General features: G+C 34.8%; 1 protein-coding gene across 1 annotated transcript in view; it reads right to left on the reverse strand.

Annotated features, from left to right (window-relative positions):
- Positions 1–15,426, reverse strand: part of LOC143245841 (cell adhesion molecule Dscam1-like) — a 57,244-nt gene that overhangs the window by 6,606 nt on the left and 35,212 nt on the right. The window contains exons 2-3 of the mRNA XM_076492097.1: positions 14,985–15,314; positions 262–423 (exon numbers count right to left, since the gene is read on the reverse strand). Coding sequence (XP_076348212.1) covers positions 262–423; positions 14,985–15,314 — 492 coding nt within the window. The remainder of the gene's footprint in view (positions 1–261; positions 424–14,984; positions 15,315–15,426) is intronic.

Here is a 15,426-nt window from a genome sequence, read left to right on the forward strand (position 1 = left end):
ATAAGCATGATAGTCACATGGATATTCAAACATGATATTAAATTTAGGCTTAGATAGAAAAAAACTTGACACTAACCTACAATCATGCACCCGGAAGGACATGTGTGAACTACAATTATCAAGGTGGACTTCTTTATTTCTGGCTATGAATAAAAGGTTTCTTAAATAGAATATTAAAACTAATTGGCGCTTGAATAATAAAAATAATAAATTGATGTAGTTAAAATCTTACCACAAACATTTGTTCATCTGTCCACTTACCGTCCGAGTGGTTTTGTCTGTACACGACACCATCACTACGTGACCACGATTCTACACTTACAAACTGACGAACGACAGATGGAACGTGACACTGAAGAAGTGCAGTGTTGTCCTTAGTGATGACCACATTATGGACCTGGGGTTTAAATTGATGTTGTATCACTAGAACGAAGAATGAAATACGTGTAAAAACAAAGGTAAGATAAAATGAACATATAGGTAAGTACAGAAGTCAGTCTCAGATATATCCTGTGTTAGGGACAAGCTTCTGTAAAAATAACTCATCACATTACCATTCGGACGTGAACCTGTGTTAGGGACAAGCTTCTGTAAAAATAACTCATCACATTACCATTCGGACGTGAACCTGTGTTAGGAACAAGCTTCTGTAAAAATAACTCATCACATTACCATTTGGACATGAATCTGTGTTAGGGACAAGTTTCTGTGTTAATAATTGCATCACAGCGATGGTTGGACAAATTTCTGTATTAATAACGGAACTGCATTTTTTATTCTGGACAAAGTTTAATGTCACAAGAATAATGATTTTTTAAAGGATGGCCCTTGAGTACATGATCATATGTAGGAAATCAAACTCAGCGATCGCTTCATTACGACTTGGTCACGTGACAGTGAAACCAGGAAGCCCTTTAACAAGGCTCATTAACATGGAAGTGGTTCCAGAGATGACTTTAAAAAGGTTTAATAATATGGAAGTGAATCCAGGAATCACTTTATTAAAGTTTATTAGCATGGAGGTTTATTCGAGAGAATACTTTAATAAGGTTTATTAAGGTGGAAGTGTTTCCTTTGAATCATTTTCATAAGGTTTAGTAATGTGGAAGCGATTCCAAAGATCAGTTTATTCGAGTAAGAAGAGCTTCGATTGGTGACATTATGTTTAATTGTTATGTTACGATAATTTGTTAAAAGTTTTGTGTGGTAACATAAACTTAATCACAATAGAAAGACTGAAGTTGGCTGACGTTTCGTTGTACAAAAACTTTGTTCTTATAGATAGGGGGCGCTGATAGATGTTTCAATCATCTGAACACAGATGACGCTGCTTTAGCAATATTGACAATTTGGAAGATTTTTTTTTTCTTAAGAAACTCCGACCTAAAGAAATGACTCAACTTCCAAGTTAGCCTCTTCTGTAGTTCTAATAGCAACTTTAGCCCCGTGTTGAAAACAACATAAAATCTTACGGACCGAGTGATGGAACTTTATCGACTATGGAAACCTGTTTTCGTCTTTTATGTACGTTATTTACTATAATTATCAAGTTAATTCTGCATGGCCAGTTATTCTTCAAATTTACTACTGATCTGAATGTTGTATCCATCAGGGATTTGAAATTATGGACGTCTGTTTATCTGATGTGTTACCTCCCTACTGATGTCAGATGTAAAACTGTACTTTACAAAGTTTGTCAACATACTAGAAACTATTTTATCAGAAGCTGGTGACAGGTTTGGTTGGAAGATATGTAGGTTAGGGTTGAACTTCGACTCGGGAAAATAACTTTAATATTTGTGCGTTTGAAAATGCAACAACCAATTAACAAATGATGTCAAAAAGATCTGTCCAATTGGAAAGGGAATGCTGTCTATAGTTACAAATTTATTAAGTGTATTTTCAGGAAACGTGATAAGTGTACACGTCTGTTGTACGTAAATGATGATTTTTTTTTAGAAAAGTGTTTTACCTCAAGTTTTGCCTGTGAACTGGTGATGTTGTGTCCGAGAAGGCGTAGCGTAAGATGGAACTAACTTGAATAATAAAAATATTTTGCCTGTTCTTCAGTTTGTGTGTTTTGTTTTCGTAATCTCTGGAACTTTCGAAATCGATAACTACAGTTTTTACAGTATAACTCTATTGTATCTGATAAGTTCTATGTTGCTAAATCAACATTGTAAACTGAAATGAATGGTTGATATCTCAGTGTTGAATGACATGCTGTAGAAAGGTCGTAACATGCTCGTGTTGACCCCCGTTCATGTATTTAAAGTTAATAAGAGATTTGAATTTTGCACACTGGATGGTAGGAGATGAAACTTCTATTTGTCCGTCTTTCTTCTTCAAGATTGGTCACATAAGGACTTTGTCCAGGTGAAACCATAGTTCCATTGTCTTTTTCACCGTTAAGATAAATTTTCACTGTAGGGTTACGGTCTGCTGGAAGACGGTAATTAACGTTACTGTAGAAATATCTCCTTGTTGCTGCCAGCAGTCAAGGTGCCATCAATTTTGTGTCGGTTAGTGAAACCTATGCTGATTCCACATCATGGTTCAGTATTGACTGTTGGTGAAAGGAGATGACGGTTACAATTATGTTGGTGCCAGAAATGAAGTCTGGAATACAAATTAGCACAAGATTAGCTCTTCCTGGATTTCTACGTGCGTTTCGTTTTCAGATAAGACTGTATATTTGTTTTGAAATTCGCACAAAGCTACATGAGGCTTATCTGCGCTATCCGTCCTTAAGTTAGCAGTGAAGGACAAGAGGGAAGGGAGCTAGTCGTCACCACCAACCGCCAACTCGTGGTATACTCTTTACCAACGAAGAGAGGAATTGACTGTCACATTATAACGCCCCCACGGCTAAAAGAACGAGCATTCGGCGATAGTTTCAAATCCGGGGAGCGCGGATTGGAAGTCGAACGCCCTAACCACCAGGCCATGTCAGGTCTTTAGGACAAGAGAATATTAACATGTTTGTTACACATGATTACTTGATTGGGACAAGAGAATATTAACATGTTTGTTACCCATGATTACTTGAAGTAAACAGTTCAAGGTTTTTATTTAACACAAACAGCAAAAGTGCGATACAAAGTTTAGCTGTCGATTATTAAACATTGATAACTGTTTATAAGGCTAAGCCAGTCATCAGTGTTGAAACTGTTTATAAGGCTACGTCAGTTATCAGTGTTGAAACTGTTGATAAGGCTAAGCCAGTCATCAGTGTTGAAACTGTTTATAAGGCTAAGCCAGTCATCAGTGTTGAAACTGTTTATAAGGCTACGTCAGTTATCAGTGTTGAAACTGTTTATAAGGCTATGCCAGTTATCAGTGATGAAACTGTTGATAAGGCTACGCCAGTTATCAGTGTTGAAACTGTTGATAAGGCTACGTCAGTTATCAGTGTTGAAACTGTTTATAAGGATACGTCAGTTATCAGTGTTGAAACTGTTGATAAGGCTACGCCAGTTATCAGTGTTGAAACTGTTTATAAGGCTACGCTAGTTATCAGTGTTGAAACTGTTTTTAAGGCTACGTCAGTTATCAGTGTTGAAACTGTATATAAGGCTACGCCAGTTATCAGTGTTGAAACTGTATATAAGGCTACGTCAGTTATCAGTGTTGAAACTGTTGATAAGGCTACGCCAGTTATCAGTGTTGAAACTGTATATAAGGCTACGTCAGTTATCAGTGTTGAAACTGTTTATAAGGCTACGCCAGTTATCAGTGTTGAAACTGTTTATAAGGCTACGCCAGTTTTCAGTGTTGAAACTGTTTATAAGGCTACGCTAGTTATCAGTGTTGAAACTGTTTATAAGGCTACGTCAGTTATCAGTGTTGAAACTGTTTTTAAGGCTACGTCAGTTATCAGTGTTGAAACTGTTGCTAAGGCTACGCCAGTTATCAGTGTTGAAACTGTTTATAAGGCTACGTCAGTTATCAGTGTTGAAACTGTTTATAAGGCTACGTCAGTTATCAGTGTTGAAACTGTTGATAAGGCTACGCCAGTTATCAGTGTTGAAACTGTATATAAGGCTATGCCAGTTATCAGTGATGAAACTGTTGATAAGGCTACGCCAGTTATCAGTGTTGAAACTTTTTATAAGGCTACGCTAGTTATCAGTGTTGAAACTGTTGATAAGGCTGCGTCAGTTATCAGTGTTGAAACTGTTTATAAGGCTACGCTAGTTATCAGTGTTGAAACTGTTGATAAGGCTAAGCCAGTCATCAGTGTTGAAACTGTTGATAAGGCTACGCCAGTTATCAGTGTTGAAACTGTTTATAAGGCTACGTCAGTTATCAGTGTTGAAACTGTTTATAAGGCTACACCAGTTATCAGTGTTGAAACTGTTGATAAGGCTACGCCAGTCATCAGTGTTGAAACTGTTGATAAGGCTACGTCAGTTATCGGTATTAAAACTGTTTATAAGGCTACGTCAGTTATCAGTGTTAAACCTAAATTTTAAATTAATTTGTTTTAAAATTAATTTGTAATTTTTGTCTTGAAAGAGCTTGTTAAAGTTGCATGACTTAAGTTAATAAGATGTGAAATTTTTTGTTATAAAATGAGTAAATTTACACTTGAAACAAACATTACCGAGTGAGCTAGAGAAACACATGACAACAAAACAAATGAAAATCACTCAGTTTGAACTTTCGTAACTTCCAAACACATTTCTGTAGATTAACTGGGAAAGAGATGAGGTGCGTCTTCTGTATAAAGTAATATACAGAATCCAAGTAACATCAAGATATTAATGTGTGCAAATAGTCAGGTCATCTGAATAAAAATAAATTAGTTTCAGCGAATCTGGATCCAAATTACTAAAACTGTGTAAGTAAAACAAAACATTACGGTCAACATATGTGTTTTACGATATTCGTGTTAGAGTTGTGTCTTCATATTGTTTCGAGAGAGACCATTAGAATGGATTGTTAAGTCGATCCATCTATATATCTATCTATATATGTGGCGAAATGGATGCTTGTTTACACCCTAACTTCTTCAGGCCTATTGGTTTAATTTCGGAAGTTTGTGTTGTTCTAGAATGAAGTTGGGTTGTTTTTTTTTTACATGCTGGTTTCGTTGTCAGTTCCATAATAAATATTTCTAGTAATTTATAAACACTAAATGTGTATATGTGTAAACTATCACTATATGATGTCTTAATGTCAGTTCCATAATAAATATTTCTAGTAATTTATAAACACTAAATGTGTATATGTGTAAACTATCACCATGTGATGTCTTAATGTCAGTTCCATAATAAATATTTCTAGTAATTTATAAACACTAAATGTGTATATGTGTAAACTATCACCATGTGATGTCTTAATGTCAGTTCCATAATAAATATTTCTAGTAATTTATAAACACTAAATGTGTATATGTGTAAACTATCACCATGTGATGTCTTAATGTCAGTTCCATTATAAATATTTCTAGTTATTTATAAACACTAAATGTGTATATATGTAAACTATCACTATATTGTGTCTTAATGTCAGTTCCATTATAAATATTTCTAGTAATTTATAAACACTAAATGTGTATACATGTAAACTATCACCATGTGATGTCTTAATGTCAGTTCCATTATAAATATTTCTAGTAATTTATAAACACTAAATGTGTATACATGTAAACTATCACCATGTGATGTCTTAATGTCAGTTCCATTATAAATATTTCTAGTAATTTATAAACACTAAATGTGTATACATGTAAACTATCACCATGTGATGTCTTAATGTCAGTTCCATTATAAATATTTCTAGTAATTTATAAACACTAAATGTGTATACATGTAAACTATCACCATGTGATGTCTTAATGTCAGTTCCATTATAAATATTTCTAGTTATTTATAAACACTAAATGTGTATACATGTAAACTATCACTATATTGTGTCTTAATGTCAGTTCCATTATAAATATTTCTAGTAATTTATAAACACTAAATGTGTATACATGTAAACTATCACCATGTGATGTCTTAATGTCAGTTCCATTATAAATATTTCTAGTAATTTATAAACACTAAATGTGTATATATGTAAACTATCACTATATTGTGTCTTAATGTCAGTTCCATTATAAATATTTCTAGTAATTTATAAACACTAAATGTGTATACATGTAAACTATCACCATGTGATGTCTTAATGTCAGTTCCATTATAAATATTTCTAGTAACTTATAAACACTAAATGTGTATACATGTAAACTATCACCATGTGATGTCTTAATGTCAGTTCCATTATAAATATTTCTAGTAATTTATAAACACTAAATGTGTATATATGTAAACTATCACTATATTGTGTCTTAATGTCAGTTCCATTATAAATATTTCTAGTAATTTATAAACACTAAATGTGTATACATGTAAACTATCACCATGTGATGTCTTAATGTCAGTTCCATTATAAATATTTCTAGTAATTTATAAACACTAAATGTGTATATATGTAAACTATCACTATATTGTGTCTTAATCCATTATAAATATTTCTGTTAAGGTATAAACATTATAATTTTTATTTGAGTGGATGAAATATTACGCTTACTGTTCATATTCCTCAACTGTTGTGACTCTGTTGAAAACCTTACAGTAAATGTTTAAATATTGTGTTTATTGTTGCACTGATTGTTTAACTTCAAACATTATTGTGAGCGAAGAAACATCATTGTTACCTGCCTGTTTAAGTTCGCTGATAATTGTAACTTGGTCCGAAACGTTATCTAGGAAACGTTGTTCGACATAACGTCTGTCTTTAGCTATATAACTCAGACAATCGACTTATTGCAGAATAATTATATAATTAAGATATAAATCACGTCTTTTCGCTGTTCTTTGTCTTCCAGTGGATTATTGTTTTTATTTGTTACGTGGAAATTATCTCACTTTCATTACAATTACTTTTAGATATATTATATACATATATATAAAGGTGTTTACACTTTGACGGCGCTCGAGTGACCAGACGTAAGTATCAGTACTTGTAAAGCTAAACCATGGGTTTCTATACGCGCGGTGGGCACATCACAGATAGCCTATTGTATGGCTTTGTACTGAGGGTAGACAAACAAAAGAGAACTTGAGATCACAGTAATATATATATATATTCGTTGTTATGGTTTTTTACTTTCATGTGCATTGAAGGAATGTTCATTTTACTTGTTATTTATTGAGTCTGAAACCGATGTCTCGTTTTATAATTTAAAAGAAATATATTTTACAACCTAACTCTGTTTAATATATTAAAAGTTGGCTTGGATTTAAAGAGGTTTATTGAAGTTTTAAGGATAATGAAATAACCACGAGAAGCAGAACGGACTTGTACCATCATTAAGGTGAAGCTTCTAATTTCCACTTTACACGATTATTAAACGAGGGCTAGGCTGGTAGTAACTGTAATGGATTGTACGCTGCACGTACAGCGGTCAGGTAACGATAACAAATACAATTAACGTGGAAACAAAATAATAAATAATTAAGGCTGTACGGAAAGCACCGTACACGTGCTATCAACGCGGATTGTAGGAGATAAATCATATGCCCATCAGAAAAGTACCAGTTGATAATATTATAACTGTACAGATACTTTGTTATACATTATTGTTTGAAATGCCACTAAGCAATACGTACAATATATCGTGTGGTAAACATGTTTCTTCTTCCTGGACTTAGGTTTGAAAATATATTATCTATTGAGATATTCACAACACTATCTTTTTATCACGTGAAAATATTAGAATTGTGTAAAACTTGGTAATTTTATAAAATTATTTTACCCAACTAGTAATTTTTACCGAGTCTTGAAAGTCCACTGACCCTTAACAATTATGACGTCATGGTTTCGTTAACTTAAACTTATAAATCTGTATAATTTTTAACGTTTGGTTTTGAATTTCGCGCTAAACTACACGTAGGCTATCTGCGCTAGCCGCCCCTGATTTAGCAGTGTAAGACTAGATGGGAGGCAGCTAGGCTGTATAAACTAGGCTTACTGGTTAGGGCGCTTGACTTACAACTTGCTTGTTTCAAATCTGTTCCCAGAACATACTTGTCGTTTTAGTTGTGGAGGTATTTTAAAAGAGTAGCCCAACAGTTGGCGGATGGTGATATTGACTAGTTGCCTTTCCTCTAGTCTGTCACATTAAAATTAGGGAAATCTGGTGCGGTTAACCCTAGCGTAACTTACACGTAAGTTAGTTCTCTACCAAGTGAAATTTCCCTCGAATCAAAACCTTGATTGAATTACTTGTATCCAATTTTTCTAATATAATTACTCACCTGGCTTGTTATAATTAAAATAAACCACATTTACCCTAGAAGAACATATTATTACTAACAGTATAACCATTCAAACTATTATTCTCGTCTGGTCTGGTTTTATTTGAATTCCGCGCAAAGCTACAAGAGGGCTATCTGAGATAGCCGTCCATAATTTATCAATGTAAGACTTACAGTGAGAGCAGCTAGTCATCACCACCTACCGCCAACTCTTGGACGACTCTTTTACCAACGAATAGTGGGATTGACCGTCACATTATAACGCCCCCACAACCCTCGGATTATGAGTCGATGCCTTAACTACCTGGCCATTATACAAATTATTATTTTCACAGCGTTTCGACCGATGAATTCATCGGCCGTTATCAGATATTATATCAAACCTTTTTTTGTTCGTCACAACCACAAAGCTATTTGGTTTATTACTAGGGTTCGAATCCATGATCCCAAATACGGGCATTATAACCATTGTTATCCATTCAAGTTGGGTACATATTAAATTACGAAATTAATATTTTATAATTTACTATAATGAAACGTTATTACGTGATTTGATTTTCAAATCATTCCTTTCAAACTCAGAAGTTGATATTATAGGAATTTTTATATCATTCAATAATTACTTTAGGTTTTGACATATTATCCCGAAATTATTTGAATATGACGTTTATAGCTCAGAACTAAGCTACACGATTACTTATGTTGTGCTCACTACGGGATGCGAAACCAGAATTTCAGTTTTCACTGACCAACAATAAAAAAAACCTAAAAATGTGATTGGAATCGTAACACACCATCCGAACACTACGTAATGCTATTTCAATCGTAGAACTATGTAATAAAGCGTCTGTGTCCTTCCTACCGTGAGGAACCGAACTGCGGATTTTATCTTTATAGAACTATGTAATAAAGCGTCTATGTCCTTCCTAACGTTAGGAACCGAACTGCGGATTTTAGCTTTGTAGAGCTATGTAATAAAGCGTCTATGTCCTTCCTAACGTTAGGAACCGAACTGCGGATTTTATCTTTATAGAACTAAGTAATAAAACGTCTGTGTCCTTCCTAACGTTAGGAACCGAACTGCGGATTTTAGCTTTGTAGAACTATGTAATAAAGCGTCTATGTCCTTCCTAACGTTAGGAACCGAACTAAGGATTTTAGCTTTGTAGAGCTATGTAATAAAGCGTCTATGTCCTTCCTAACGTTAGGAACCGAACTGCGGATTTTATCTTTATAGAACTAAGTAATAAAACGTCTGTGTCCTTCCTAACGTTAGGAACCGAACTACGGATTTTAACATTACAAATCTTATCTATACTGCTCTACAGACGTGAACATGACACATGAAGTGCAGATGAGACAGCTAAACACACCAGATAGTTATAACCTGTACAAATAGATAAACAATACACCTAGGATTTCAGAAGTTGGCGGCTCTTCCATCGGTATCAACTAACAAGAAAGCAGTTTGAAAAACACGTGAAACGAGGCGCGAAATTTCGAGAGAGACGTTGTTATGGTAACACTGTTCTGTAGAAAGACTGTTCCTAACAATCAAAAGCGAAACTTCGTGTCTCCCTAATGTAATAATCTAATTTCCCGAGGGGAAGAGAGCTGGTTTACAACACACAGAAGACACGAGTACGAAAAGCTTCATTAAACCAAACTAAAGAAGGAAAATCTAATTATTTCTCATGTAGGAGGATAGAAACTAGTAATTAAACATAGTCGTTATAATGTGGAAGTAAGGCTGCCAGCAGCCACGTGAACCTAGGAATAGAGAGTTCCTCAGATGTTCTTTCACATGCTGTTATAAAGAGTAAACATGTTAAAAACTAATTTTATTCTACACTAACCTCACGAATAAACTATATTCACTTCTTATATGATTTTCATAAACCCCGATAGGCATGTTTCCAAACTAAGTGCAAATATACAGTAATCCAGTGTTGTAACTTTATAATATCATAACACAACATTACGTGTTCAGCTAAGTACAAATATACAGTAAACCAGTGTTGTAACTTTATATTATCATGACACAACATGAGGTGTTCAGCTAAGTACAAATATACAGTAAACCAGTGTTGTAACTTTATATTATCATGACACAACATCACGTGTTCAGCTAAGTACAAATATACAATAAACCAGTGTTGTAACTTTATATTATCATGACACAACATCACGTGTTCAGCTAAGTACAAATATACAGTAAACCAGTGTTGTAACTTTATATTATCATAACACAACATGAGGTGTTCAGCTAAGTACAAATATACAGTAAACCAGTGTTGTAACTTTATATTATTATAACACAACATGAGGTGTTCAGCTAAGTACAAATGTACAGTAAACCAGTGTTGTAACTTTATATTATCATGACACAACATGAGGTGTTCAGCTAAGTACAAATATACAGTAAACCAGTGTTGTAACTTTATATTATCATGACACAACATGAGGTGTTCAGCTAAGTACAAATATACAATAAACAAGTGTTGTAACTTTATATTATTATAACACAACATGAGGTGTTCAGCTAAGTACAAATGTACAGTAAACCAGTGTTGTAACTTTATATTATCATGACACAACATGAGGTGTTCAGCTAAGTACAAATATACAGTAAACCAGTGTTGTAACTTTATATTATCATGACACAACATGAGGTGTTCAGCTAAGTACAAATATACAATAAACAAGTGTTGTAACTTTATATTATTATAACACAACATGAGGTGTTCAGCTAAGTACAAATATACAATAAACAAGTGTTGTAACTTTATATTATCATGACACAACATGAGGTGTTCAGCTCAGTACAAATATACAGTAAACCAGTGTTGTAACTTTATATTATCATGAGACAACATTACGTGTTCAGCTAAGTACAAATATACAGTAAACCAGTGTTGTAACTTCTGTCTACCTATCTCACCAAGTGCGTTTTGGTATAAAGTGTTGCGAACACGGAATCCTCGACCTCTTCTTTTAACAGGTTTCTTTGTGGGTGAAAACTGAAGCCGCCTAATTTTTTGAATTATAAACAGGAATTAGCATAAAAATTATCAAGTTTTTAGCTTTCATCGCGCGATACGTGAAATTCAATATAAGTAAACTAAAGAGGTGTTTGTTTTCACTGTGTAAACACCAAGACAGCAGAGAAGGAACGTGAAACGAAGTCAATATGTTCATATCGTTTTTGTTTGAGAAAGGACTTTATTGTCACACGAGTTACGATATTTTATAAGTTTTCTAAGCGACTTACGCCTTCCTAATGAAAGCGTGGATAAAAGAAATTATTTGGGTAAATAGCGTGTAAATATTTCGAATGTTTGGAAGTATTTTCTTGCTCAAACAACTTCTAAAGAAGGAAAGTAATAAATAGTTGATGTAGGCGTGGCTCTCAATAAGACTAAGGAACAGTACCAATCATCTTGTACATTAAACTCTCTGTTACACGTGTGTTGGGTCAAATGTCCGATCACCGTTCCATGATATTATAATCCCTTGAGAACTGACTGGCTATGAAATATGACAATCGTTCAAATGTCTACTCAATCTTGCACAATGGACTCTCCTGAATAGATTGTAAAGACGTACTTATTACAAGAAGAAGGTGTGTCTGTTGCAAATACGTGGGTATCGCATGAGTCTGTGGCTGAGGCTGATATTGCTTCTCGAGGTTCGACTGACTGACTACATGTCTAGTTCCTGAAATCAGCATTTTATCAAGAAAACTATTAACGTTGACATCCTGTTTGTGTGTGTTGTTACTTATACTCACTGTGTTGTGTTTGATGTTGTAGTAGGTTGACATCCTGTTTGTGTGTGTTGTGACTTATACTCACTGTGTTGTGTTTGATGTTGTAGTAGGTTGACATCCTGTTTGTGTGTGTTATTACTTATACTCACTATGTTGTGTTTGATGTTGTAGTAGGTTGACATCCTGTTTGTGTGTGTTATTACTTATACTCACTGTGTTGTGTTTGATGTTGTAGTAGGTTGACATCCTGTTTGTGTGTGTTGTGACTTATACTCACAGTGTTGTGTTTGATGTTGTAGTAGGTTGACATCCTGTTTGTGTGTGTTGTTACTTATACTCACTGTGTTGTGTTTGATGTTGTAGTAGGTTGACATCCTGTATGTGTGTGTTATTACTTATACTCACTGTGTTGTGTTTGATGTTGTAGTAGGTTGACATCCTGTTTGTGTGTGTTGTGACTTATACTCACAGTGTTGTGTTTGATGTTGTAGTAGGTTGACATCCTGTATGTGTGTGTTATTACTTATACTCACTGTGTTGTGTTTGATGTTGTAGTAGGTTGACATCTTGTCTGTGTGTGTTATTACTTATACTCACTGTGTTGTGTTTGATGTTGTAGTAGGTTGACATCCTGTTTGTGTGTGTTGTGACTTATACTCACTGTGTTGTGTTTGATGTTGTAGTAGGTTGACATCTTGTCTGTGTGTGTTATTACTTATACTCACTGTGTTGTGTTTGATGTTGTAGTAGGTTGACATCCTGTTTGTGTGTGTTGTGACTTATACTCACTGTGTTGTGTTTGATGTTGTGGTAGGTTGACATCCTGTATGTGTGTGTTATTACTTTTACTCACTGTGTTGTGTTTGATGTTGTAGTAGGTTGACATCCTGTTTGTGTGTGTTACTACTTATACTCACTGGGTTGTGTTTGATGTTGTAGTAGGTTGACATCCTGTCTGTGTGTGTTATTACTTATACTCACTGTGTTGTGTTTGATGTTGTAGTAGGTTGACATCCTGTCTGTGTGTGTTATTACTTGTACTCACTGTGTTGTGTTTGATGTTGTAGTAGGTTGACATCCTGTTTGTGTGTGTTGTTACTTATACTCACTGTGTTGTGTTTGATGTTGTAGTAGGTTGACATCCTGTTTGTGTGTGTTATTACTTATACTCACTGTGTTGTGTTTGATGTTGTAGTAGGTTGACATCCTGTTTGTGTGTGTTGTTACTTATACTCACTGTGTTGTGTTTGATGTTGTAGTAGGTTGACATCCTGTCTGTGTGTGTTATTACTTATACTCACTGTGTTTTGTTCGATGTTGTAGTAGGTTGACATCCTGTTTGTGTGTGTTGTTACTTATACTCACTGTGTTGTGTTCGATGTTGTAGTTGGTTGACATCCTGTTTGTGTGTGTTATTACTTATACTTAGTGTGTTGTGTTTAATGTTGTAGTAGGTTGACATCCTGTTTGTGTGTGTTGTGACTTATACTCACAGTGTTGTGTTTGATGTTGTAGTAGGTTGACATCCTGTTTGTGTGTGTTGTTACTTATACTCACTGTGTTGTGTTTGATGTTGTAGTAGGTTGACATCCTGTTTGTGTGTGTTATTACTTATACTCACTGTGTTGTGTTTGATGTTGTAGTAGGTTGACATCTTGTCTGTGTGTGTTATTACTTATACTCACTGTGTTGTGTTTGATGTTGTAGTAGGTTGACATCCTGTTTGTGTTGTTAGTTGTAGTCAGCGTGTTCCTGTTGGTGTGGTAATAGGTTGACATCCTGTGTGTGTTGTTAGTTGTAGTCAGCGTGTTCCTGTTGGTGTGGTAATAGGTTGACATCCTGTTTGTGTTGTTAGTTGTAGTCAGCGTGTTCCTGTTGGTGTGGTAATAGGTTGACATCCTGTTTGTGTTGTTAGTTATAGTCAGTGTGTTCCGGTTGGTGTTAGTCTCTATGTTCCGGTTGGTAATAGGTTATACAAATCTTACGTATTTAAAAATAACACTTTGTTTGCTGTTTATTATTAGGAAACGTATTTATGTTCATGGGGTTGAAGAGTATATTTTATGTGTATGATTACTGTATGTTGTTTGTTGACATGTACGTTATGATGAAGAGTGTATTTTATGTGTATCATTACTGTATGTTGTTTGTTGACATGTACGTTGAGATGGTACGTTGTTTGTGCATATGCCATTTTTTTCATATATAACTTATTAAAGAAGATAGTTTTTATATAGGTGTATTTGGATACATTTAACAGTCTGTAATTTATAAATGACATTTTGACGTGTTTGATTAATCAAAGGAAACAAGCGAAATCGATCAAATTTTATTAAAAACGTTTACTACGTTCACCATTTGTTTTATGGTATTAATGTTTGCTCAGTGATATACCTACAATAATATATAAGCTATCACTAAAGTATACTGAGAAACTGTATAATTCTTCCAGACACTGGTACAATCTGTTGTCCATTCATCTTGAGGTTCGTGTTACTTTTGAAGGTGACTGAATCGATGAAAGGAAGGTATGTTGGTAACCAAGCTGGACAGCCTCCGTGAGTCTCTAACTGCACTTACGTCATAAAGTACTGGTTGTTAGAACCCCAGTCAGAACAAAGGTTTTCCTCAAAACTCTATTTAACTTTTCTTTCATCTTTTACAATAAAATGATTTTTTTTAAAAGTTAAGCACAAAGCTACACAATGTGCTATCTGTGCTCTGCTCACCACGGGTTTTGAAACCCGATTAGTCTTGTTGGTTAGCTCACACATACTGCTGTGCCACCAGGGGGAACAAAACGAATGAAAATATTATACCTAGTTTTATTCATTCACAGAAGACACGCAGGCATAGGAAACATTATTTTAACTAGAAGTGGAAACAAAACGGAAACCAAACCTTACCTGCACGAACCTGTACGTCTCTGCTTCTAATAGAACCAACTTTGTTCGAAGCTACGCATGTGTATACAGCAGCGTGGATATCCTGTCGGTAATCATCTGGTTTAAAGGGCGCGAAGACCAGTGTTCCGTCCGATGTGATGTATCTGATTCCAGTGACATCTTGGATGTGTTGACCCTCCCTATTGGTCCACTGTAGTGCAGGCCAGGGTCTTCCTGTTGCTGAACACTTAACTTCAGCACCGCTGTTATTGGAAAACTCTACGAGATGGTTGGGTTCCAAGGAAAAGAACGGTCCTTGAAGATAGTCCCTCGTAACCTCTCCAGCGACTCCTGTTGACAGAGAAAACAAAAGATAGAAACTTCTATTATGGTAATCTGCATTTATTATAATAGGGAAAAAACAAATATTACTCCAAACTTCACTAACGTACTAAAGTAAATT

Source organism: Tachypleus tridentatus, chromosome 3 (genome assembly GCF_004210375.1).
Source record: "Tachypleus tridentatus isolate NWPU-2018 chromosome 3, ASM421037v1, whole genome shotgun sequence".
Lineage (NCBI taxonomy): Eukaryota > Metazoa > Arthropoda > Merostomata > Xiphosura > Limulidae > Tachypleus > Tachypleus tridentatus.